The sequence below is a fragment of the Triticum aestivum genome, chromosome 5B (assembly GCF_018294505.1).
Source record: "Triticum aestivum cultivar Chinese Spring chromosome 5B, IWGSC CS RefSeq v2.1, whole genome shotgun sequence".
Classification (NCBI taxonomy): domain Eukaryota; kingdom Viridiplantae; phylum Streptophyta; class Magnoliopsida; order Poales; family Poaceae; genus Triticum; species Triticum aestivum.
In genome coordinates, this window is record NC_057807.1 from 168,671,801 (window position 1) to 168,696,095 (window position 24,295).

General features: G+C 44.1%; 1 protein-coding gene across 2 annotated transcripts; it reads right to left on the minus strand.

Moving 5' to 3' along the window:
• Positions 1–230: 230 nt before the first annotated feature.
• LOC123110932 (protein transport protein Sec24-like CEF) lies at positions 231–24,295 on the minus strand. 2 transcript variants are annotated; one of them, XM_044531574.1, is made up of 24 exons: positions 23,504–24,295; positions 22,434–22,649; positions 22,244–22,318; positions 22,062–22,160; positions 20,616–20,727; positions 20,188–20,315; positions 19,215–19,334; positions 9,514–9,594; positions 8,824–8,901; positions 8,605–8,697; positions 8,327–8,381; positions 7,721–7,797; positions 7,507–7,578; positions 7,328–7,411; positions 6,654–6,773; positions 6,490–6,558; positions 5,814–5,891; positions 1,821–1,959; positions 1,509–1,673; positions 1,260–1,405; positions 995–1,174; positions 787–875; positions 674–705; positions 231–595 (listed from the first exon to the last, which is right to left on the minus strand). In XM_044531574.1, exons 1-24 carry the CDS (start codon positions 24,257–24,259, stop codon positions 489–491), a joined length of 3,171 nt encoding a protein of 1,056 aa, XP_044387509.1. In that variant the 5' UTR covers positions 24,260–24,295; the 3' UTR covers positions 231–488. The 2 variants fall into 2 exon arrangements, with proteins under 2 accessions (XP_044387509.1, XP_044387510.1); XM_044531575.1 differs by having other exon boundaries at positions 6,654–6,711; positions 7,305–7,411.

Consider the following 24,295-nt stretch of genomic DNA (forward strand, 5'->3'; position numbering starts at 1 on the left):
CGACATTTGGTGTGTCCATTTTGAGATGGCCACCTCCCCAAAAGCTTTCCCCTAACAGACATGTCCACAGACATTTGATGTGTCCGTTTTGATGTATAGCACTGGAGATGCCCTAAGTTGACTGAACGCAAATTATCAACGGAGCACATTATCAACATGTGATAATTATAGCCATGCAACATACAACACTATCATCGCTCAATTTCTGTCGCCACATGCCAGACACAAAAGAACTGATAAATATAGTTTAGGAGTTTAAATAGATAAATATTTACCTTGCCAAACTCATCCTTGTACACAAAACACAAAACATATACCACCTACACCAAAACTGACTTTGTAAAATCAAAGACTAGAATCCTTACAAATCTGCTATAGCTGTGTTTTACAAAGAAAAACGTTGTTTCCTTTTTGTATATCCACATGCAGAAATCAATTCCTTCTTGATTTCTACCAACCAAAACATTACAACAATGAAGCAGGTCATGTCAGGTCATCTTGCTCTGGATTTGCCTGTGAACATGTACGAGGAACTCTACGTAAGAAAGGCCACCGGGTGCTTTGTCCTCAACCAACAGGGAACGGAAGAAATCTCCTGCAGATACAGAAACAAGTGTCAGGAGTAATAAGAAGATATGAGGTAACAGAGGGAGAAAACAGTGAGAAGACTAACCAGATGGGTCGCCCTTTTGGCATAGTCTCAGTCTGCAAAACAGTTTGAACATGTTAAGCAATTGAGTAAAGTAGCAAGTAATTACAGCATAGTTGAGAAATCACAGATAGTACCTTAGGTAGGAGCATCTCTGTCGCCTTATTTCATTCACAACTTCATTTACTTTTCTGGACAATACATTATCAAATTGCTCCAATACCAACTGAAAGGAGTTAACAATTATCAACCACATCCGCATATTTTTTTTAATAAACATCCAGGCTATGATTTGCATACAAAAACCCATCACATAAGAAGACAGATAATGGGTACAAGACTAACCAGATTTGGTGCACCAGCCAAAAATGAGAAACCAAATATTTGCTCGAGGGTGGCAGGGTTCACCGCATTTCCGACATGAATAAAACCATCCTCGCCATTTTCCAATAAATAAATCCCATTATCCTGTATATTCTCACTATTAAGAGTAAGGGGATTTGGAATAAGGGGATCTTCATCATCCTGTACAAAAGTTAAAACATAGCTAAAATAATCGGTACCAATTCCTAGGAGTTAAATAAAGTGAAGACCAATTAGCTGCAAATACCCTTGATGTAAGATCATGGAGAGCAATCATCCTCGGGAACACCAATGGAACAGCTAATGACACAGAAACTGAAGAGACAATAGAGACCCAATAGGACCGATCATCTAATCTCCCATCATTCCTCAGTCCTATGCTTTTAGTTAAGGCTGAGAAATCAAATAAAATCAATTAGTGAGATTAAAGATATGCTCACAACTCATCAGTGCATTACAACAATATAATAGCAATACTAGATGGAAGAAATCATACCCAGAGTATACAAAGGCAGAAGTTTTAAAGCCTCCGGAAGAATTAACTGTCCAGAAGAACTTACAGATGCACAATATTGTCGGTAGGACTGGAGAATATTGATGCATGTACTTGTTACTTGGTCCCTAACTTGGGATAGGGAACTTGATGGAATGCCATTTGCAGCTAGGTCAGTATGACAAAGTAAGTCAGCATACTAAAGCATCTTGCATGATACTAATAATGTAAAATAACTGACTCACTCAAAGAAAAAAATTGGTCTCTAGCTAGGTTTATTGAGACGAAATTTATTGCAATGAGCAGCTGGCTTACCTTGCTTAACAACATACGTAAACTGCGCTTCCAGATCAGCACATCGGAAAAGGTTGCTGAGTATGCTTGTGCATGGAAGTGAAATATTTATAACTCGTATCCTTCTTTGCCCATATATCGTGGTGTAAAGAAGTGCACACTGAATATGCAACACAAGTCCCATGTCAGCAATGTTCACATAGTTTCGACGCAAAAAAAGTACAGTGTTCATATAGTACTTCACAGAACATGAGTGATAACTTGGCAAGTGATTCATAGAACACGACACATTAGAAGGACTCAAACAGAGAAAAATAGACTTTGTTGAGTTCAAGACTGAGGAAGATTTTGCCATAAGAATTTACGAGTGAGCATCACTGCCACAGAACTTAAGGGCACCTCAGTCCGGACACCTTTTGCCATCCAACGTGTTATTCCTCGTACAAAACGCGCGGGGGGGGACCGCCGCCACATAGGACTCCGGCAGGTGTTCGGTCAAATGCCGGAGCTTTTTTATTGAACTTTTTATTGTTTCCTACAGTAATTCGATGGCGGGGTACTTGGTGATCGAGGATGAGTTGTTGTGTGACGCGCGGTTGGTCATATCTGCGGACTTTGTAGGCACTAGGCAGGAACTCAAGGGGCTCGATCTTTTGGCAGCGCGTGCATGCTTCGTTTCATGAGCAAAAGAATTTCGCACTTACGGCATGCACGTCATCCATGAACGCAATGTGAAGTCGGTATCCCATCGATGGTACACCATCTGCAACTCCATCATGAAGTATTGCGGTGCGATTCACCAAGTAGAGACAGTGTGGCCATGGGGCTTGTCAACCATGGAGATCGTAAGTTTTGCTCCTTGTTGCTCTACATGTTGGTTAATTCATTCACTCACTCAATGTTGCTCTACACATTGTATAGCCTGCACGCGCTGGCATGATGTACTAGAGGACAGGCCATTCACGCACATACATTGTTGGATGAAGCTCAAGGGTCTGTATGTGTGGGACAACATATGACGATTCTGACTCGAAAAAAATTGAATCCGGCATCGATGAATTCGGAAAACTTGTTGAACATCCGGTTATCTCAAATGTAATATTTACATTCGAACTATTATTGTACTGGAGATATTTTTTTCGAGAAAACGCAGAAGATTTGCGTTTCACTGTATTGAAAAGAGGGGGTTTGCTCCTAGGAGGCGAGTTACAGGGCAAGTACAAGGGCATTAGTGAACATCCCAGGTTTGGGGCAGGATGACGCGGAGGCCAAGGGCCCCTGCTCTGGCCCAAAGAGCAGCCTCGACCTTGATCGTGGCGATCAGGGAGGTGACCGAAGGGCGGTCTCTCTCGAAAACGCAGCCATTGCGATGTTTCCAAATCATCCATGGCACGAGCAAAGTGGCAGGCGAGGCCCTTGTGCATCGGCTTGGGCGTGTTCCGTTTAGCCAGGCGCCACCAGTCATGAAGCGTGGCGCCGTTGTTGGGCGGTGGACAAGGGAGGCGCAGCCATGAGAGGATCTCATGCCACACCTGTCGAGCGAAGGGGCATCCCAGGAGAAGGTGATGTAGTGTCTCTGGGGCCTGATCGCATAGCGGACAGCAGGGCGGGTGTGGCAGGTTATGGCGCGCGAGGCAGTCGGCAGTCCAGCGGCGGTCGAGGTTCGCAAGCCAGTGGAAGAAACGCACCCGTGGTGGCGCCCAGCACTTCCAAGTAAGCCTCCAGGCCTGACAATGGGTGGAACCGTGGAAGGTGGCGAGGTAGGCAGACTTGGCCGAGTACGTCCATTCTCAGTCCACTTCCAGCAGACTTCCAGCGAAGGTTGTCCGGCGCATCGCTGAGATTGGTTTGGGCAATCAGGTGCCAAAGGCAGAGGTATTCGCCGATCTCCGGGATGCCAATCGTGCCATGGATGTCGGTAGCCCATTGGTTTGCGTGTAGGCCGTCGGCGACGGTTCGGGACTTGCGGCGTCGTTTGGGGATGCAAGCGTAGAGGAGAGGCGCGATCTCGCTAACAGCGCGGCCGTTGATCCATCGGTCCTCCTAAAAGAGGGCGCGCAGCCCATTCCCAATCGTCATGGTCGTGGATGCGAAGAAGAAAGCCCGTTCCTCGTGCAAGAACTGCAGGTCAAGGCCGTGCCACGCCCTCTCATCGCCGTCGCGGCTAAGCCATAGCCAGCGTGTGCGCAGGGCGAGACCAGTGCGCTCGAGGTCGTGCATGCCAAGGCCACCGAGCTGGATTGGTCGACAGACGCGCCTCCAGTTGACATGGAGATATTTGCATGTTATTTATGGATGAATTGTGCTATTTTCTACAATTAGGACCATTTCGCGAACAAATAGTATGTCCGTTTGAGGGGACGATGTTGGAGATGCCCTAAGATACGATTTTGTTGCTAACTGCATCAGATATATACTGCAATCCATGCATGAGGGCCAGAACCAATAAACTGTCGGGACTAAGGGCAATTCCAAGGAGGTTCACCAAAAAATAATAGAATACATGTCCGCCATGCAGCCTCACTTTGAATCATTGATCGATAGCAATTCAACCATACATTTCAATCCTAGTAAAAGCGTCGGATGTTCAGCAAGTTTATAAAATTCATCAATCCCAAATTTAACCATACTTTCGAAAGCGGCCTTGATCTCAAGCTTTCTCTCCTCCATCTTGAACCTCTTCATCGGCACATGTTGTTCACCAAGATGTTGTGCCCCTTGAGCTTCATCCAACAATGCATCAATATGAAGGGCTTGCACTCCGTCCTTTGGTACAATGCGGCTCTACGGCAGCACGTACGGGCTATACAATAACGTGATGATCAAGTTGCAACATTGAGTGAATCAATGAATTGACCAACACGTAGATAACAAGCAACAACACATTGACGTGCCCCGTGGCCACCTTTTTTCCACTTGTGCAATCGCACCGCAATACTTCATGACGACATTTGAAATGGTGCACCACCGATGGAGTAGTGACTTCAGATTGCGATCATGGATCACATCAAATTGTAGGGCCGGCGGTGCTTGTGTTCATGGAACCAAGAATGCACATGTTGCCAAAATATCATGTCCTTTTGCTTCATGCCTACAAACCGCGCACTTGTGGCAACCACGCGTCACACAACAATACATCCTCCCTCACCGAGTACCCCGCCATAGTGCTTGTTTCATGTTAAACAAGGAGAAAGTCAAAAAAAAATCTCAATGGCATTTGGCCAAACACTTGTCGGGCATGGTGTCCGCCATGGAAGGTGTCGACAGGGAGCGGATGTTACCAGGGTTGCGGCCGGATCTAGGGTGCAACGGCGATGAAGTACAAGGTGCCTGGGTGTTGCAGCAGAGTTCTGGCTAGAACTTGGCAGCAGCCGGATTGGTAGAGGCGGTGGCGGTCTTGGTGGGTGCAGATACAAAGCAAGGGCGAGGGACTGGTGGGTAAAAGGGGCTCTGGGAGAGGGTTTTGGGTGGGCCAGGTGTGTCGGGGACACGGTGGGTGTCCGTACACCCCAAACCTCCCACAAGTTTGTTTCCAGTTTGGGGGAAATAGACCGTCTAGACCGGTCCGCGGATGTTTGATGCACGGGGTTGGACGGTAAAAAGTGCCCTGACTGCGTTCTCCGAACGTTTAGGGGCATTTTGGCGAATGGCATTGGAGTTGACCTAATATCACACTTAAAGAACGGATTTCACCACATATTCAAAAATAGATGAGTTTACCAAGTTTAGATACAAACCATTTGCCAGCAAAATTTCTACAGTTACTGTTAGGCTTCTATGCAGCATAGTGGGCAAGTTAGGCCACCGGTGAGTGATCAGCCATAGCTGGTTCGCTCAGCAGATTTCATGATGCATGAGGCTGACTTTCAGAACCCCACCAAAATTGGAGTTTGTTATGGATGATACATGTCAAAGTTTGGGCATGTGCATATTGTTGGTACTTCAAAATAAAAACAAGTAGGCTCTAGTCTACGCTAAAGTTAAAACTGATCTCAAATACGTAATGTACATTACCTGAAAACCACATTCTGAATTCTCCTGAAACTTATCATCATGCTTAAAGGAAACCATTATGGTTTTGTCAGAGTCAATCTGCGGCAGAAAAGCCATAAATTTAGTAGGTTAGATTCTGCCACAATCGACAGAAATAAGAACGTGAAACAGCAGATGAATGCAGTAGCATAAAATTTTAAAACTGTTATCAGGCATAAAATTTTGAAACAGCAGATTATTATGGTTACCTTGACCTGTTAAGCTTTTATATCTATACATTTTGAATTGCAGCAATTGTAGCAATAAATGCCATGATTCTGGTCAATATTATACACCGTTTTGGGTCAGCGATTTCTTGTAACTGGTTGGTTACCACATAGAAATGGAGAAGGCCATGGATATGCATAATCCAATGAACATAAATTTTCCCGACAAAAAACCTTGCTTTGCATAAGAATAAGATTAACCAATGTTTGATATAATTTTTGTATACACCATGTTACACTGCAAGTAACAATATGGTACTGCATACTATGTTATATCACCAGCTGACAGTTTTAGAGGCCAAGGTGCATGTTCTACCATTAACAGGGAACAAAACTGAGTTCAACATAACAAAGCTTGTGTTGACAACAGAAATATGCAAGAGAGCTTGATGCAACCAACAATTATACAGGAAGAAATCTTAATTACTGACCGCAGGCAAATCAATATCAGTAGGGACGCGCTTGCAGAAATTGCCAGAATAATCTTGAACTTGAAGCCCCTTGTACACATGGAAAAGGAAACAAAATAATAAGGTACTATAGGACTATGGAATGAAAACGGGAGGGGGGAGGGGGGTGGTGGACAGAACCTCACCTGACTGCACCTGACACGCATGACAGCCTCAAATCCCTGGGGTCTAGTGATATTCCATCTGAGATCGTTGAAGAGTTTGGCTGGGTCAGAAAGAGCAGAAAATGGAAAATAGTAGTAAACCTGCATAATAAAAGAAAATTTTCAAATCAAACAGCAAAAGGAAAAAAAAAAGCAGACATAACAGATAAGATGGAACTGGAAACTCTAAGAAAACTGAAGACAATCAGCTACCTTGAAGTTTAGAACCTTATGCATTCAGTGAGTAAAACGATAAAGGGAATTAGATGCTTAGTGTTTATTATTTATGTAATAATATGGTGGAAACTGCTGCAGGCCAATGGTGTATGTTTCCAATCTGTAAGCATATTACAGTGATATTTAGAAAGAAACAAACATCACAAGCGCAAATGCTAAACTGATACTGGACTTGAAATGCTGACAAGTGTTTGTCAAAACGGTAGCGTGCATGAAGACAATAAAAAGCTGATCACAATTCTATAATAGATTAGTTATGCCTGCACTGTAATGAATTTAATAAAACATTTTTTTTCTATCTGGCAATAATCTTATCCAAAACTAGTTTTAGCTCCTAGCATTAAAATCCTACGAATTGCAAATATCAAATGATAAATATTCTTTCAGCCATCTAACCTAACTATTGAAGAGAGGCATACCCAGCCACCAGTGGTACTGGGAACAACTGATATCGAAGCAACATCTGTGTATGACTGTGTGGTAAGGAACACATCTACACAAACCTGAAAAAATTAAGAGCAAAATATCATCATGGTTAGTCTTATTTGAATAATGAAAATAAAAAATACTGAAAGAAGCAGAAACAAATGTTGCTCACTTGATACTCAGCAAATTCTAGTGCCATTGTTTTGAGTGTCTTGTCAACAGGCTGCAGGAGCTTATGTGCTTCCTGGAAATCGCACATAAAATATTACAACGCATCAACTACAGAAAAGAAGAACAACAAGACACAATACTCATGTGAAATGGATTGGCAAATGTAACTTTGTGTTTCATGTAGGTATGCAAAATAACGAGGAAATAAATCATACCTTATCTCCACTCGAAATATTTGATCTACCTTCAGTTTCCCTTGCAGATAATGAACCAGTCCCAACTGATGGTAGCACTGCAAGTGCAAGCAATTAACTGTTATGACCCTTTTTTCTTCTGATGAGACAGTGATGCTGATGACTTCTAATCTAAAGCACTAAAAATAACTAATATATTATGTCATTGTTAAAGATGGGTTCATCACTCACACAGCTACAAGCAGACAAGCAGTTCTCCAGAATAGGAATGCTACTTCCAGATTTTATACAACAGAAATTTACCAGCCAGTAAAATTATATATGATATATGAACTATAATTTGGGAGATCATGTCTAATGATAAGACTTGCATGCAGCAATGTACTCCTTCCTTTAAAAATCTAAGTATCATAATTTGGGAGATCATGTATGATGATATTTTAAGACTTGCATGCAAAGTTTATTACATTTTCTCTTCAGCATTTATGACTAAACAAACACTGCCATTAATGTATCTCTCATTTATTCCCAACACATTAATACCATGGATGGCATGGTCATTTCCCTCTAGACTCTTGGTTTCAAGGCTTCCAAGTTAGTGGACGCGGTAACAGAAGGACAAAATACCCGACTGAAACACAAGCAACTTTCCACCAGTGGGCTTCATTGCTAGGAAACCTGCCTGCAAACAACATAAAAAAGAGTATCAACACAAACAAAAATATGGAAATATGCAAACATCTGTGATATGGCTCGATCCAAATTAATAAGGGGCTGTAGATTAAGGATTTGCAATGTAACTGTATAAATTAAAGTACTGCAGACAGTAGAGAAGCATCTAATTCATTCATATGTTGCAACAGAAGGATAATGCAGAAGGGCAAAAATATTATGAAAACAAGTACCTTCATAGCTGCTCCAAACGCTGAATCAGCAACCCTATTGTTTTCAAACATGCTCGGGATGCTCTCCAGTAATTGCTCCAAACTATCACGGCACTGAAGCCTCGAAAAAGAAGGTATTTAGAGGTTTTTCATGTACAGAGAGATTTCTTATTTCTATTGAAGCTTCTACAACTAGTAATCTACTAACAAAAAGCAACTGCCATTCGTGCCAATACAAACCCCGGAAACTGGAAGAATTAAGTCCATATGAAGTGGAGTATACACATCTTGTATGTCAGGAACAATGAGCATCAAAGGCTGCAAAGTCAAAGGTACAATTTTAGAACATTTGACATCTACCCACCAGCCAGCACTCTAACAATATTGTCAAAATACGTTCCTCAGAAGCAGCAACGACTGTTGAGCAGAAGTGAATACTAAAGCAGTAACGTCTTATCCACCGCACTCTACTCAATTTAAAGCAATAATATTCTAAATTTTTTAAGTTTTTGTTTCTTCTGTCACTGATTGATTAAAAAAATTGGAGGGGGGGTGTGGACTGCATTGACAAAATTCTTTTGAATCTTTTTCTCATTGTTTTGACATCTGAACTTAAGTGATTCGCATGATTGACATTGGCTGTTGGTAGGCAACCCTATGACTGGGCCAAATTTGAAGAGATTCAATACTCAGAAGTCAAAATATTAGCAGGAAACTTAAGAAATATTATAGAAGGCGTGACATTGCAAAAAAAAGATTACGTAAGATGGGGATGTTTATATCAAATGCAGATCATAGACAATTCTGCTTCTTCCTTTGCCAGGTCATAAAGATCAGCTGCTATGATATTTTGAGCTTTTACTAGTTGAAATACCAAAGGGGCAATGCATAAAATGCTTAGCATTGCTAGCAAACTTTTTCAGAACATACCTGTTGTTGAGCACGTTTCAGACTATAGAAGTGAATAGTAGAATTGAATGTCGCAATCCCAACCATCGTTCGGGGACCTTCCTAGAAAAGAGAATAAAATGTCAGGGGACTAAGTGTGGGGACTCCAAGTAGGCCGATATCATTATGTTCTATTCTTTTGCATCAGCAAAATAAAGAAAACTAACCAAGAACAAAACACCAAGTTTGTCAAACATAGTGATTCAGCTAAAAAAAGTTTTGCCGCATGCACTATGGTTTCAAATCTTTTATAGAATAACTATATATATCATGCTTAGATCCCGTTCTGGTACCCGGCCAAAATCTCACTCTCTATACTAGCGGCACCTTTGCCCTTCCTCTGTTCTATGGTGTGTCCTTGGTTTTGTGGCCACCAAATTAGCTGCTTGCTAGCTTTCTCATATGCATGTGTGTAGGGTTGCAGCTGATGCTTAGGCTGCTGATCCTTAGGGCATGGGGTACTGCCTGGAGTTTGAGGGTTACCATTGTGGGGCCAGCTGAACTATCTCCCTTGCTACTTTCCCTAGGTTGGTAGTTTATACACTGTGAGTACGTGAAACTATGATCCTTTCCTCGCAACTATTCACAAAATATTATTATTTTAAAGAAACCGGGCGACACATGTATTGAGCCAGTAACGAACATCCCAATCCAAATAGCAAACCAGAGTGCAATTGATAAATATGATATATGTGGCTTGCATAAAATGCCTATGAGCATTAAACCTTTCCAAGACCTCATGACTGTGCGAGAAGTAATGTCTCGAACAGGGTTGAAAGAACCAGATAGGGTTGGAGCTAATCTTGTTATGACTTGGAAAAGGAAGAAGATGCAAGACATCTCTAGTATGACGGTGGGAGTAGTCAAAAGAAATTTGACTGCCAGTTGTCTTAGTAAGGTAGGGCCGCAGCAAGTAGTAGTAACAGATAGTAACAGCAAAGTTGGGATAGACCTTTAACTGCATTCAGAGTAGTACTCTTAAGAGGGCTAGGTCGGTCTTAAGAGGGCTCAGTCAGTTTGAGTTAGTCCTAATAAAAGGACGTGTACCCCATGTATGTAAAATAAGCATCGGTTGCTAAGAAAGGGAAAAGGGCATCGGTTGCCCAGAACAAGAAGTCTCTTGTGTGTGTGTCCACTAAGAGAAGAGAGAGGTTCAGGCCAATATTTAGCATCAGAGCTTGCCATGGGTAAAACTGAACCGTCCTGGTGAGGGCAAGAGCCGTTCCTGTCCAGTATCCAATGCTGACCGACACCAACTACACTTTTGGTCCATGAAGATAAAGTTCATCATGCACTCACATTGTGTGTGGACGGTGATTGAGGGCAATGCACCGGTCGACGAGGACACAAACCAGGGCACCCTCACCGCAGCCTCTCAATGCTTGCCGGATGCCATGATGATGGCAATTGTAGAGGAGGCTGCAAAGGAAGCCTGGGAGGCAATCAAGCAAATGCGCATTTGTGAGGACCACGTAAAGAAGGTGACAAACAAACGGTGAAGCGGCAGTTTGAACGCATGATCATGGAGCACTCGGAGAGCATCATGGGGTTCTCCCACAAACTCACCTCCATGGTGGGGGAGATACGCTCCCTAGGCACCTAGTTGAAGGGCAATACAGTGGTGGAGAAGCTGTTTAGCCGCCGTACCCGACAGATTCCAGATGATCGGCATGATAGAGCAGTGGGGAGATGTCTCAGCGATGTCTTCATTCGAGGTCAAGGTGATAGGGCGCTTGAGGGAGTTCCGAGGAGAGCACCAAGAGGAGGCACCATGATCATGGACTCATGGTCATGGTGAGCGAATGGTAACAATTACTCGTTCCTGATTGGATTCACTCATGATGAAGCACACGGAGCACAAACTGCCCCAAAACAAAGGCACTAGGAAGGGTGATCGTGGTGCTGTCCATGGTCATGCCGGTGGCCTAATGACAAAGAGACTCCGACACCAGTGTGCACAGTGAGCGCAAGGCTAGTGTCATCCAAGGCCACTTGTCACAGCCCTAGTGTAATTAGGAGTTATAATGTGCATCATAATCATTTTGCATCATTTGTTTAATTGTGAAAATGAGGATAATTCAAAACCCCATAGAAATGCTATAAAATGCATCAAGAAAATAAATGCACTTAGAGAGGTCGGGGTAGACCAAACTTGACATGAAAGGAGTCCGTTAAGAGAGATCTGAAGGACTGGAATATCACCAAAGAACTAGCCATGGGCAGAGGTGTGTCGAAGTTAGCTATCCACATGATAGAACCATGAGTTGGTTTCGAGATTTTTGGGTTTCAACTCTAGCCTACCACAAGTTGTTTGGACTAAAAGGCTTTACTGTTGTTTGTTTGTCATATATGTCCTTCGGAAATCCTAGAAAATTTATCAAAGTTGCCTCTATATATGTGAAGTCTCCTATAAACTTTCAAGAATATTGGAAAGATAAATGAAAAACTTGTAGTTCAAACCTCCATTTGAATTTAAATTGGATTTATATTTTTAGAAATAAAACTATAAGCTTAAAAGTCCCAGAAATAAGGTTATGTGGACTCGAAATAATCTAGTGAAGCCACATAAAAAGTCCATAGGATTTGGATCGAATTTGAGCCTTCAAACAATTTAAAGTTGTTTGAAAGTTTGAAAAACAGGAATAATCTCTTGGGCCCAGCTCAGTAGCACAACTCACACCCAAGTAGATGACAACTCATATATAATTAGGGATAACTGCGAGTGATGACATATGGCATGACAAATTCTATTGGATAAGGTGACATGATGTTCCCCGACATCCAACTCAATTTGACTTCTTCCTTCTCATGCATGCATCTCTTTGGTATATGAGAAGATTAGGTCTAACAAGATCGTAGCGAGTGAGTGTCATGAGGGAGGGCAACAGCTCTGCCCAATACCCGATGCATACCCGCACTAATTGTGCCGACTGGGCCATGACTATGTGTGTTCAGCTGCAGGCACAACAGCTGGGAGGTTGTCGAGTTTGGCGATATGAGCGCGACGATCGCACTGCACTGGCAGCACTGACGCAAGTGGTTCCGCCGCAGCTGGTGCGCACACTAAAAGACAAGGACAACACCAAGGCTGGCCAGGACACACTCAAGACCCTTCGCATGGGGTGTGAGTGCGTGCGGGAGGTGAGGGCGCAGACCCACTGCCACTAGTTCGAGGAGCTCCATTCCCACGACGATAAGTCCATCAAGGATTTCATGCTTCGCCAGACTGCCATCGTCAATGTCTTGCACCTATTGAACAACCCCATCACCAAGCACCAGGCCATGCAAGTTTCTGCATGTGGTGCCACGCAAGTACCGGCAGATGGCAATGGCCATCAAATCCTTGATCGACCTCAAGACGTTGACAATTGAAGAGCTCTGAGGCCACCTGCCCCCCATGGAAGAGAACTACGACATCAATGATGTGGGTAGCAGCGTCGAGAAGCTCCTCCTGGCAGAGGAGGAATGGACATCTCGTCAACACCAACGCATGCAAGGCGCATCATCTGGTGGCGAGAAGGGCAAAAAGACGGCGTGCAAGCCGAAGTAGAGCGAAGCAGCCCATGGACATCACCATGCAAACACCAGCTACACAACAAGCTCCAAATGGACCCATGACATAGGCTCGCGCACGTGCCATAGAAATTGAGCTGAACTCTTTCCTGCTTGACCTTCGTATGCAATTAGATATACTTAGGCTACTACCTCACAAGGGGACCCTATGTGTGATTAAGTACAACGACGATCAACAAGAAGAAGTGAGGAAGGAACACCGGCTTCATGAAGAGCAACAAGGAAGCACGGAAGAAGGTGGCCAACAACTCAAGATAAGAGAAAGCTCTCTAGACACCCCGTGCACATGGGGCCCCAGGACAGCACGAAAGAAGGTCCCAGCAGCCGAAGACAGGAGAAAGCTTTGTGGTCACTGGAGAAGAAGGTGCCCAGCAGCTTAAAACAAAAAAAAGCTCTTTGGACACCCCGTGCACATGGGGCCATGTATCCCGTGCGCACGGGATACCCCAAAAACTCTCTGGACACCCCGCAAACATGGGCTCCTGGACCCCATGGGCACGGGACCCCTCCAAAACCTTCTGGGCACCCTGTGCACTGAGCCAATTTACCCAGTACACACAGGCCTGCCTGCGAGCAGTGACCGGGAATAACCCTTGTACCCTCACTTCCTCTTCCACCTCAAGCACCTATATAATTCATACATCCCCCACTTTTTAGGATCTTGGTGTATCTGTGTGGACAATGGAGCTATCAACAAGATCATTGTAAGGTAAAGATTTCCTATTCCCCGTCTGGACGATATGTTGGATCAGCTTAGTGGAGCAATAGTGTTCACAAAGCTAGATTTAAGAAGTGGGTATCATCAGATTTGCATCACACCCAGGGATGAATGGAGAACAGCCTTCAAGACAAAGGAATGGTTGTTTCAGTGGCTAGTCATGTCAATTGGACTCTCAAATGGACCAAGTACCTCTATGCACTTGATGAACCAAGTCTTTCGGCCCTTCTTATCCCGATTTGTTGTGGTTTATTTTGATGACATCTTGATTTATAGCAAGGATGAGGATGAACACTTTGATCACATTCGGAAAGTGCTAGGAGTACTACAGGAAAATGAGCTCTACGTCAACTTGAGGAAATATGTTTTCCTGCAAACACAACTTATTTTCCAAGGATTTGTCATAACATGCGACGGTATTCGTGTTGATGATTCTAAGGTTGAAGCAATCCGAGAATGGCCAACTCCGAATACCATTTCTGATGTAAGAAGTTTTCATGGCCTTGCAAGGCGATTTGTGAAGAATATCATGGCACCAATTACCGAGTGCTTGAATAAAGGGAAGTTCCAATGGACAGAAACGGCTAAAGCTAGTTTCAATGAGATCAAGCAAAAACTATCACAAGACTTTTGAGTTGGAGTGTGATGCAAGTGGAGTAGGCATTGGAGTTGTTCTATCTCAAGAAAGAATGCACATTGCTTTCTTTAGTGAGAATTGAGAAGTTAAGCAAAGCTAGATAGAAATGGAGTACTTACCAATAAGAATTATATGCGGTTTTCCGAGCTTTAAAAACTTGGGAAGTCTATTTGCCGCCTAAAGAGTTTATCGTTTACACTGACAATCAATCCTTGAAGCATTTTAGAAATCAAAAACATGTTGATCGCATGCTAGCAAGATGGGTGGCATATTTGGAGAGATTCAACTATCTCACTATGCATAAATCTGGAGCAACCAAACGAGTGATTGATGCTTTGAGTCATTGTGCATGTCTCTTGACTTATTTTGAGGCTGAACTTCCTGGCATGAATCAAATAAAGTTGTATGAGAATGACGAAGACTTTGGCCCTGTTTGGGTAATAATCGTGCTATACGGATGACAACAGTTGAACGATTCCTGCACGACGGTGGAAATCTAGCCGCCCATGCATGCGACTTAAAAGGAAACAGCCGCTCGATTCCATGGTCGTGCGGGAATCGGGTTGCACTTGTTGTCTGTGGAGCAGTTTCGTTTGGGTAAAGCACAATAGGGGCCAACCATTAGGTGATGAATATTTTGTGCAGAATGGCTATCTCTTAAAAAATGATCGTTTGTGCATCCCAAGAAGCTCTCTACACGACAAACTGATCAGAGCGCTCCATTTGGACGAGACACGACTATCTCTAACCTAGAAGCTCGTTACTTTTGGCCAAAACTAAAGAGGGATACTGGAAAGTAGTGTTGCGGTGCCCCATATGTCAAACCTGCAAGGCCAGGTTCAAAACACAAGGTTACACATGTGTTTGCTTGTTCCTGTTGCTCCATGGGTATGGATGTCGTCTTGGGTTTGCCAAGAACAAGGCGAGGGAGTGATGATGTGTTTGTGGTCGTGGACAAATTCTCTAAATGGCTCATTTTATTCCATGACGCAAGACAACAGACTCTCATCATGTGGCAAACCTATTCTTTAGAGAAGTGGTCAGACTTCATGGCGTTCCAAGGTCCATCGTCTCAGGAGTAGCAAGTTTCTTGCTGCAATTTGGCTCACTTTGTGGAAGCAATTCAACATTAAGAAAAATTAGCACTGCCCATCCACAAACAGATGGACAAACTAAAGTGGTGAACAATTTTTGGGTAATCTGATCCATTGATTTTATTTTATTTTTTGAGCTGATTGATCCATTGAATTGTGGAGAAAGAAAGTAACAATTGAATTTGGCTTTATCTTTTGCAGAGTTCTCTTGCAACAACTCCAAACATAGACCCATAGGAAGGAATCCTTTTTCCATTGTCTACACTAAAGTTCCAACACATGTGGTGGACCTGATGAAGCTACCATCAAAGAGAAACTCAAAATCAGCATTGTCATTTGCTCATAATTACACTGAGTTATTTGAAGAAATTCGTGGTGTTCTGGAAACACAAAATCAGTTATATAAACAACTTGCTGACTGCAAAAGGAGGCTGAAATCATTCCAAGTTGATGATAAGGTGATGGTCTACCTCCGAAAAGAGAGGCTGCCTTTAGTTGTTGAAGGGAAGCTTAGGCAATGAAGGTATGTGCCCTTCTCTATTATGAGGAAGATAAATGATAATGCTTATGTGATAGATCTTCCAAACGACATGGGCATATCCAACACTTTCAATGGTGCAGACTTGACTCCCTACCACCCAGAAGAAGCGCTCTATGAAGATAACTCGAGGTCGAGTTCCAAACAACCAGGGGACTGATGAGGAACAATAGATGAGAATAATAAAAATAATAGGGCCATTTGCATTTCTGTCCCTAAGTCGAACCACCTACTCAGATATGCCCCTAATTTCAAAGTCTGCTCAAATTTGCCCCTCTGCCGTTAAGTGACCTTACAAAAATGCCCTTCCGTTCCATTTCCGTCCAGTCAAAGGGGTTTGACCGTCTATGGGGCGTTTGTTGGACATTTTTACCCCTGAAAAAAAAACAAAAATTAAAGAGAAGAAAGAGAGTGCTTACCTTTTGGCCCAAGTGCAATGTGCACTTTCGGCCCATGTGCATACCGCCAGGCCCACCCATCTCCCCCAATCGTCGTCTTCGTCAGCTCATCGACTGCACGCGCCGGCGCGCGCCACCGTCGCCCGCTGTTCGACAGCTGCCGCCGTAGTAGCTCGAGTAGGGCTACTTAGCGACGCCGGCAAGCCCTTGGACAACCCTAGCTAACTTTCCCTCCCTTCCCCCACTTTCTCTCCTCCCCTCAGCCGCATCCCAGGACGGCCGTCGTCGTGGCCGTCGCCATTGCCGCGGCCATTGTCCTCACAGACAGCTGAAAAGCTATCCAGGAGACACGCACGCCTCGACTTCGTCTACTCCTAGGAGCAGCTCGAGCAGGACCTCGCAAACATGACCGGATTGACCGTCTTCCTCGTCCGCGGCCGCCGAAGCACCGTCGTAATTCGCAGCCCCTGTCCTGCTAAACCACAAATCAATGTCTCAGTCGTGTTCGTGGTGCCCCTAAGATGTCGCCCAGCCCCCTAAACCACTGGATCCATGGCCGCCTTCTCGAGTCTGTCGAGCACCGCCGGAGGCCGCCGCCTAGCTCGTCGCTGCAGTCGCGAGAGAGGGAGGGAGAGGAAGGGAGGGAGGGAGAGGGAGAATGGAATGGAGGGAGTGCTGCCGCGCGTGGGGAGCTGGTGCCGACGGCGCACAATCCGGCGTGTCGGCGCTCGCCGGAGGTGAGACAGAGAGGTCGTGAGGTAGGGGAGAGAGGTGGGAGGGATTTTTTATTTATCTATTTTTTGGGGCCCACATGTAAGTGTGTGAGAGAGAGGGTGAGAGGGAGAGTTTTTCCTTTTTATTTTTTTCTGACTGGGTCCCACATGTAAGTGGCACATGGAGGCAAGGGCAAAATGTCCAACAAACGCCCCGTAGACGGTCAAACCCCTTTGACCGGACGGAAACGGAACAGAAGGGCATTTCTGTAAGGGCACCTAACGGCGGAGGGACATTTTTGAGCAGGCTTTTGAATTAGGGGCAAATGTGAGTAGTGGGTTCAAGTTAGGGACACAGATGTAAAAGACCCAAAATAAAATCATATGTCAATACTGTTTGGCTACTTCTAGATACTTCTACTCTAGTCTAGTATTTCTTTTCTCAACCCTATCTACTGTTTTCTAGTCTTCCAGCTATGAGTAGCTATGAGTGGAATGGTGAATCTTAGCCTTAGGTAACGTTTTCTATAGTGTTCTAGCCATTAGTAGAAGTGAGATGTGAAGGCTTCCAAAAGCCCTATAAATAGAGGTCCCCACCTCTATTTGTAACCAGACTATGTACCCCCACTACCTATAATAGAACTTGGTGTTCTTATCTAAGATCTTGGAGTAGATCTTGTTGTCAGGTACTAGTGGGAGAAGATAAGGGAGAAGATTGGAGGGCTAGGATGAGAAGAAGACCTGATCTATGGCTATCTCTGTTTCCCCTTTTTCCTGCTTTTTCCTTTATTTTACTTTCAAGTTAAGCCACTGTAATTCCCTAGCCTATATAAGGCCTTGTAACCTAAGAGAGGGGTATCAATCAACTATTCAGCCAAATATTGGTTATTAACTTATTATCAATACAGCAATACCTTTACATACATGCACCATATACACAAGTTCCTCACTGTTCTTGGTGATTTAATACTTTTCCCCATTTTCTTGTTCTTGATCCACCTCAAATCCATGGCTGATCCATCCGGGATCTGACACTTGTGCCCTAGGAGTTTTGGATTGAACTCCTGCTGCCACATTGGCCTATTTCTGCCTCTAGAGTGATATCTAGCCCCGCACGTTTAAGTAGTTCCTTCAACACTTGTGTTGTACACTTCGTACAGCAAGGTGGAGTTGTTCCTCCACAACCTTGCGCTGCTTCATGTTAACTGTCAAGTCATGTGTTAGCCACATGATTTGGCTAGTTTTACATGCTTATCCATCCTTGGAATTAATTCTAGTCTAGCAATTGCATGCACGCAACGTTCATGGATTGCAGCATGTGTGTTAGCTGGAGGGTACTAATTTGTCGGTGGTTGCATGTGGCTAGAAACACAGTGTGTCCATGTTGAGGCTATTAAATAGTGCATGCCCCATGCTTGAGTTGGTCACCGTCAGGTAGATGGTGCAATGTCGCCACGAGAGGACCTAAAGATGTGGGTGATCTGCATCGGTGATTCTAAGGGAACAAGATTAAGAGGGTGATTATGTTAGACTTGGTAAAGGAAGAAGGTACAGGGCACTTGAGGATTTGCTACTGCATTGTTCCAGGACCAACAAATCAGTGAGATAATCGGCAGCACATCCTCAGAAGACGGCACTTGAAGTTGCAAAACATCAATCCCCCATAACCAGAAAGTTTACTGCCAGTTTCTGGTCAGATCTATATGACTGTCTGAATTTCTTGAGTTTGCAACTGACATAAGTTACCATATAATCATCCAAAGCAGTAACTAATTCACACAGCTAATCATCTAATGTGATTTATAGGTTATAGCTAAAAAATAAGGAAATTGTGTGGCAAAACTGTAACCATGACAAATTCAGTTTGGCAAGGATGATAGGTGCCGGAAGAAGACTTGTGCTAAATGATAAACCAGCAGCAAATGATATTATGGAATCTAAGCAGAAGTTAATGCATTGAGCTCATATTATGTGTATATGCTAAATGTATAGAAAATAACATGTAAACTTACAGGGAGATCAGAAAGAGACTGGGATATTGCACTGCAAGCCGCAGCAGTTGCACCAGTCTGTATGGCATTCATGGAGACATCAACAAGGAAGAAATAGACAGCTGGCATTGGTTCCCGGACCTGAAATGAATGAAGTAATTATCGTTACCATGGTACGAAATGGCAAAACTAAAATATGAAGAAAAAAGAGCAGATATGGTGCAAAATACAATACTCCCTCCGTTCCAAAATAGATGACTCAACTTTGTACTAACTTTAATACAAAGTTAGTACAAAGTTGGGTCATCTATTTTGGAACGGAGTACAAGTTATCCTGGTTACATGCTGATCAATCAAATAAAACCAAATCGTTAATACAAACGGTAAGGCCGCAAGATATAACTACCAGTCCTCTAAAAACACGGATACGTGCTGGATACAGCGCATCCATATTGGATACCGCATCTGACAAGGATTCGTCTCTGATGTGTGGCTGATACATGATTGATACCTCCCCTGATACGGCCCAGCCCAGTAAGACTCAACCCTAATACGATGTGGTGCTCCCTCTCCTCTTCCTCTCCAGTAGAGTAGCTCCCTATGGTCCTGTAGATCTCTCGACCAATATTGAACTTTTATGTTTGCTAACTTGCTGTTGCTGTTTGGCTGTTTGTTCTTGGCTTTTGTTGGAATAATGGACAAGAAGATAGAAGAGAATGGACTGCACTGACTAAATACATGCTAAATGGCTCGATGACTAATTGATAACATATTATTATTATTATTATTATTATCATCATCATCATCATCATCATCATCATCATCATCATCAAAATAGTCAAATGTATCCCCGTCTCAGCGCTTTTCAAAAGTGACGTATTTATGTATCCCTATCCCCCCTATACTGAGAGTGCAATTTAGCTAGTACTACGCTACAGTTGACAAATCTTGCTAAGATGAAGTTACAAAAAGGCTCAACAAGGCATGGGCATACCAGAAATTCCTTGGTGGCGATGAATTCAACTGTTCCTCTACATAACTCAGGCCTGTCATCAGCATCACGTCGCCTACCATCAGGCCCTAAGTTGCACAAGTACTCCCTTGGAGTATCATTGCTAAATCCTGCAAAATCAGTGTGCATTGTTTAATGGGAAGTAGCTTTAGTTGCATAATTTAACAACATTTTATGAAAATAGTATAGAGCTACGAGACAAAAAAGAGGGAAAACCCTGACACAGAAGAAGTGAACATTAATAGTGCCGTCTTCTCAAGGAAGAGAATGAGATAGCATCAGACTTTTAATGATAATTTAATTTCATATGAACATGGTTTACTGGCAAAGGATGAAAATATTTCTAGTGGCAGCTTGAAATGATAGGGAAGCTGAACTGCGCGTTCAACTAGCAAGCCTTAGTCCCTTACCACATAAGTTACAGATGAAAATTTTCCCTTGATCAACGAATCTCATGAATGCATTTATGTACGCTTTGCAGCGAGAACACCTGATAGGGCCCATCTCCTCAAAATCCACGAGCTACAATAAGAAGCTGGGTCAAGTTCAAAGCAAAATGAACAAGATTTCCTAATCAAAACAGATCTATCATTAGGTGCTTTGGAGCTGTCTGTCCAGGCAATCAGGAAATGAAAGGGAGCAAAACTATTGCTACAGAAAATATCTGTATACAGTGCTTTCTGCTATCGCTACAGCGTTCTTACTAGGTATGTGCCCAGAATTTAAGTCATCCAAGTTGTTCATTGGGGGGGGGGGGGGGGGGGGGTCTTATTTGGACGGTGAGAGACTGGGTGTACCCAGTTTATGTTGGACAAACAGCTTCTATGGGCTCGGACTGGTTTACATGTATGATGCACCTTTGCTCACAGAAAAAGGCATCTAGGGGCGGGTTGCTTCCTATCAAACTGCAGGTCCGGCCCATTTTTTGCAGGTAGGGGTGTGACGCCGTCTATTCTCACCAAAGCTTCACCAGGGAAGCGGGAGAGCAGGCCTAGGCAGAGAAAGGTGTTGTTTAGAGATGATGGAGGGAACAAGACAAGTTGAGACTGAGGAATCAAGTGGACAATTAGCCCTTGGATGGTTGATCAAGCAAGAACCCTTTATGCCTGCCTTATGCCACCCCAGGAACGGTTTAGGTGGTTAGGAAATAATGTGTTGTGAGCTCCCTTAAAATTGGCCACTGGAAGGAAGCCATCTTCCCTCAAAGACATCGACTGCGATAAGATTCAAGACCAAGATTTTGTGGAGAATGAAAAGAATCAAAGGAGAGGAACTGAGGAAGTCAATATAGCGAGGCATGAATGGGCAGCAGTTGACATAAGGGCCCACCCTACAGCGCGGTGCTTGCAGGTGGGAGAGGAATGGGGGCAGGCGCAAACATCTATAGTAGAGAACATTAAGCTAGTTTAAAGCATTCCACACAGTGTTCGTCGTATCAAAGTGATATGCTGTTCCCAGAAGACAAGTGCAGTAGCAGAATCCTAGCGTCAATCACTTGGGCAGGGTATACAGACAATCACATGGAGAGCGCACGAAATCCTGCTAATTGCAATTACCTGCTCACCTTTTGGTAAATGTGCCAACATATAGAATAAAAGATGACTGAAGAATCGGCACATCAGCAAGGTGTGGTATTTAGAACCAAAAGATTCCATTGAAATCAACTTTTAGGTACTACACAATTAGATGGTTGTGAGTATCTAAAAGTTGATGGCAGTAAATAATTTCACACAATGACACTCATAATTCCAAACCTAGCAAATATTCCTAATGTGTAACAGCATAGATCAGTATAACTGTCACCAGTGGAGATTAATTGCTCTTGGGTTACTTTAAGCGCCAAAACTGAGAAACACCTGGATAGCCTCCTCAGAAGGATGGGGAAGAGCAAAAGGTTGCACCATTATAGCCAATGGCATTCCTGATGTTGTCAAGAGATCACCTGTACATGGTATCTAACAGGATAGGGAAACGGAGCAGTTTAGAAAGGAAACTTATGATGGCCAAAGAAGAAAACAGAATATTGATCAAATCGAACCTGATTCATGGTGCACCGCATCAAACGGGGACTGCAATTGCCGGTGTCCTTCACAATAAATTCACTTGATGCAGCCTACAATCAGCAGCAATGCTGTTAGATGAAATTAACAAGTATAGTCTAGTGAGAAACGTCTGGAATCAGCGTTGTCAGAGTAGACGCATATATTTCTAATTACAGATACACATACCGGCGGAACAGCTGCTTGGCCAGCTTGCCGAGTCTCAAAAATGACAACTGACGTCTCGGTAATAGGACGTGGAATCTGATTAGGGTCAATTTTGGATGGGGTAGAGACCTGGGCTCCAGCATGGGGAGAGTATGGCATGGTGGGTGTGGATGGCATCCCTTGCCCTAGTGCATTAGGCGGCATGACACCAGGCATGCCAGGCATTCTCACGGTTCCCTAGAAGTTGAAGAAGATCAGCTTAAGGCCATAAATATCAAGCTCTGACAATATAAAATTCAAGCATAGCATCCACAAAACAAAGATAAAAGAAAGACAATATATCTCTTACCATCACACCAGTAAGGATCGATCATGTAAACAGAACACCTAAAGGGCACAAATTAGGCTCCATGCATCATAATAACTTAACTATGTAAGGTCTGAGGTATTCCATCAAGAAACTACAATAGAAGAGAAATACATTTTTTTTTCATGAAAATTGTGATGATCAATTATCTAGGTGAATAATCAGCTACCTCCTAAAATATCCAAACATGAGAAAACCCTGACTTACACATGCCATCTTAGTCAATACTTCACTGGGAATAGTCTAGAACATCCATGCGCATGTATGTTTCAATTGTTTTCAAACAAAGTTGAACCATAAACCATTACTTTCCAGAAGACACATTTGAGAAAACAAACTATAACATCCTTAGAACATGTCACCTTGATAGAACAATCATTACGATTCAATATTGAACCCAACAATCTATAAAGGTATATGTGAAACACTAAAAATAATAATGCTTCACCAAGGCATGCCAAATCACACACACGACAAGAATAGTGAGCTTCTTATCAGCCTCTAGAGCATAGTTCTGCAGACATATCATAGATAAGGGGGAAAAGGAAGCATCCTTGCTACCAAGGTCAAGCTCAATTCTGATAATTTTGGACATTGGTTATTTTGAATCATGTGCAACAAACAGTTCAGGTGCTACAACTGCCCAGTCTTAGTTCCAAATTTATTTACTCGCTAAAATCTCTTCCATTTCAAACACTTTTTCAAACTTAATAAGAACACTCACTGGTCGTGTCTGCCCTTGCCACCCTGGAGGCCCAAATGCTGGTGCATTAGCCCCAGGAACCCCCGTGAACGGTGGTGGCTGAGATGCAGGTGCGGTCTGAGCCCCAAATAGCGGAGTCTGCAATCCTGGTTTCTCCCCGCCAAACTGCGGAGGCCCACCATAAGGACCCTGCTGCGAGGATGCCCGTGCAGCCCCAAACGGGGGGATCGACCCACCAGAGTAGGCAGATCGAGACACTGCCCCAGATAGCCCGCTAAACTGTGGTGGCTGAGCTGCTGAATACGGGGGGGCACCCAATGGAGCAGATTGGGCTGTTGCTACAGGAGAGACACCGAAAGGGGCAGGCTGCGACACCGCAGCAGGTGGCCCACCGAACGGAAGAGGCTGGGATGCCGCGGGCGGACCTCTAAATGGCGCTCGTTGCACCTGCGCCGGCAGCACGGGCGGCGGGCCATTGAAGGGAGGCCTCTGCGGCTGTAACGACTGCGCCGCGGGTGGAGCGCCAAAGGGAGGAGACTGCTGGACCGACGGCGCTGGGCGGGCGAAGAGCGAGCCCGGCGGCGACGGACTGCCAGGGAACGGGAGGGCGCCAGGAGGGGGTGCCTGCGGACCTCGGATCGACGACGGCGCGGGGCCATCCCCTTGCGGCGGCCCGACGGAAGCAAATGGCGGGGGAGCGCGGGAGATCTGGAGGTTAGAGAAGGAAGCCGAAAGAGTGGAGGAGGGAGAGGGACCGCCCGGTCGCCGCCTCGACATGGAGGCGGCGACGACAGGAATCGATAGGAAGATCGG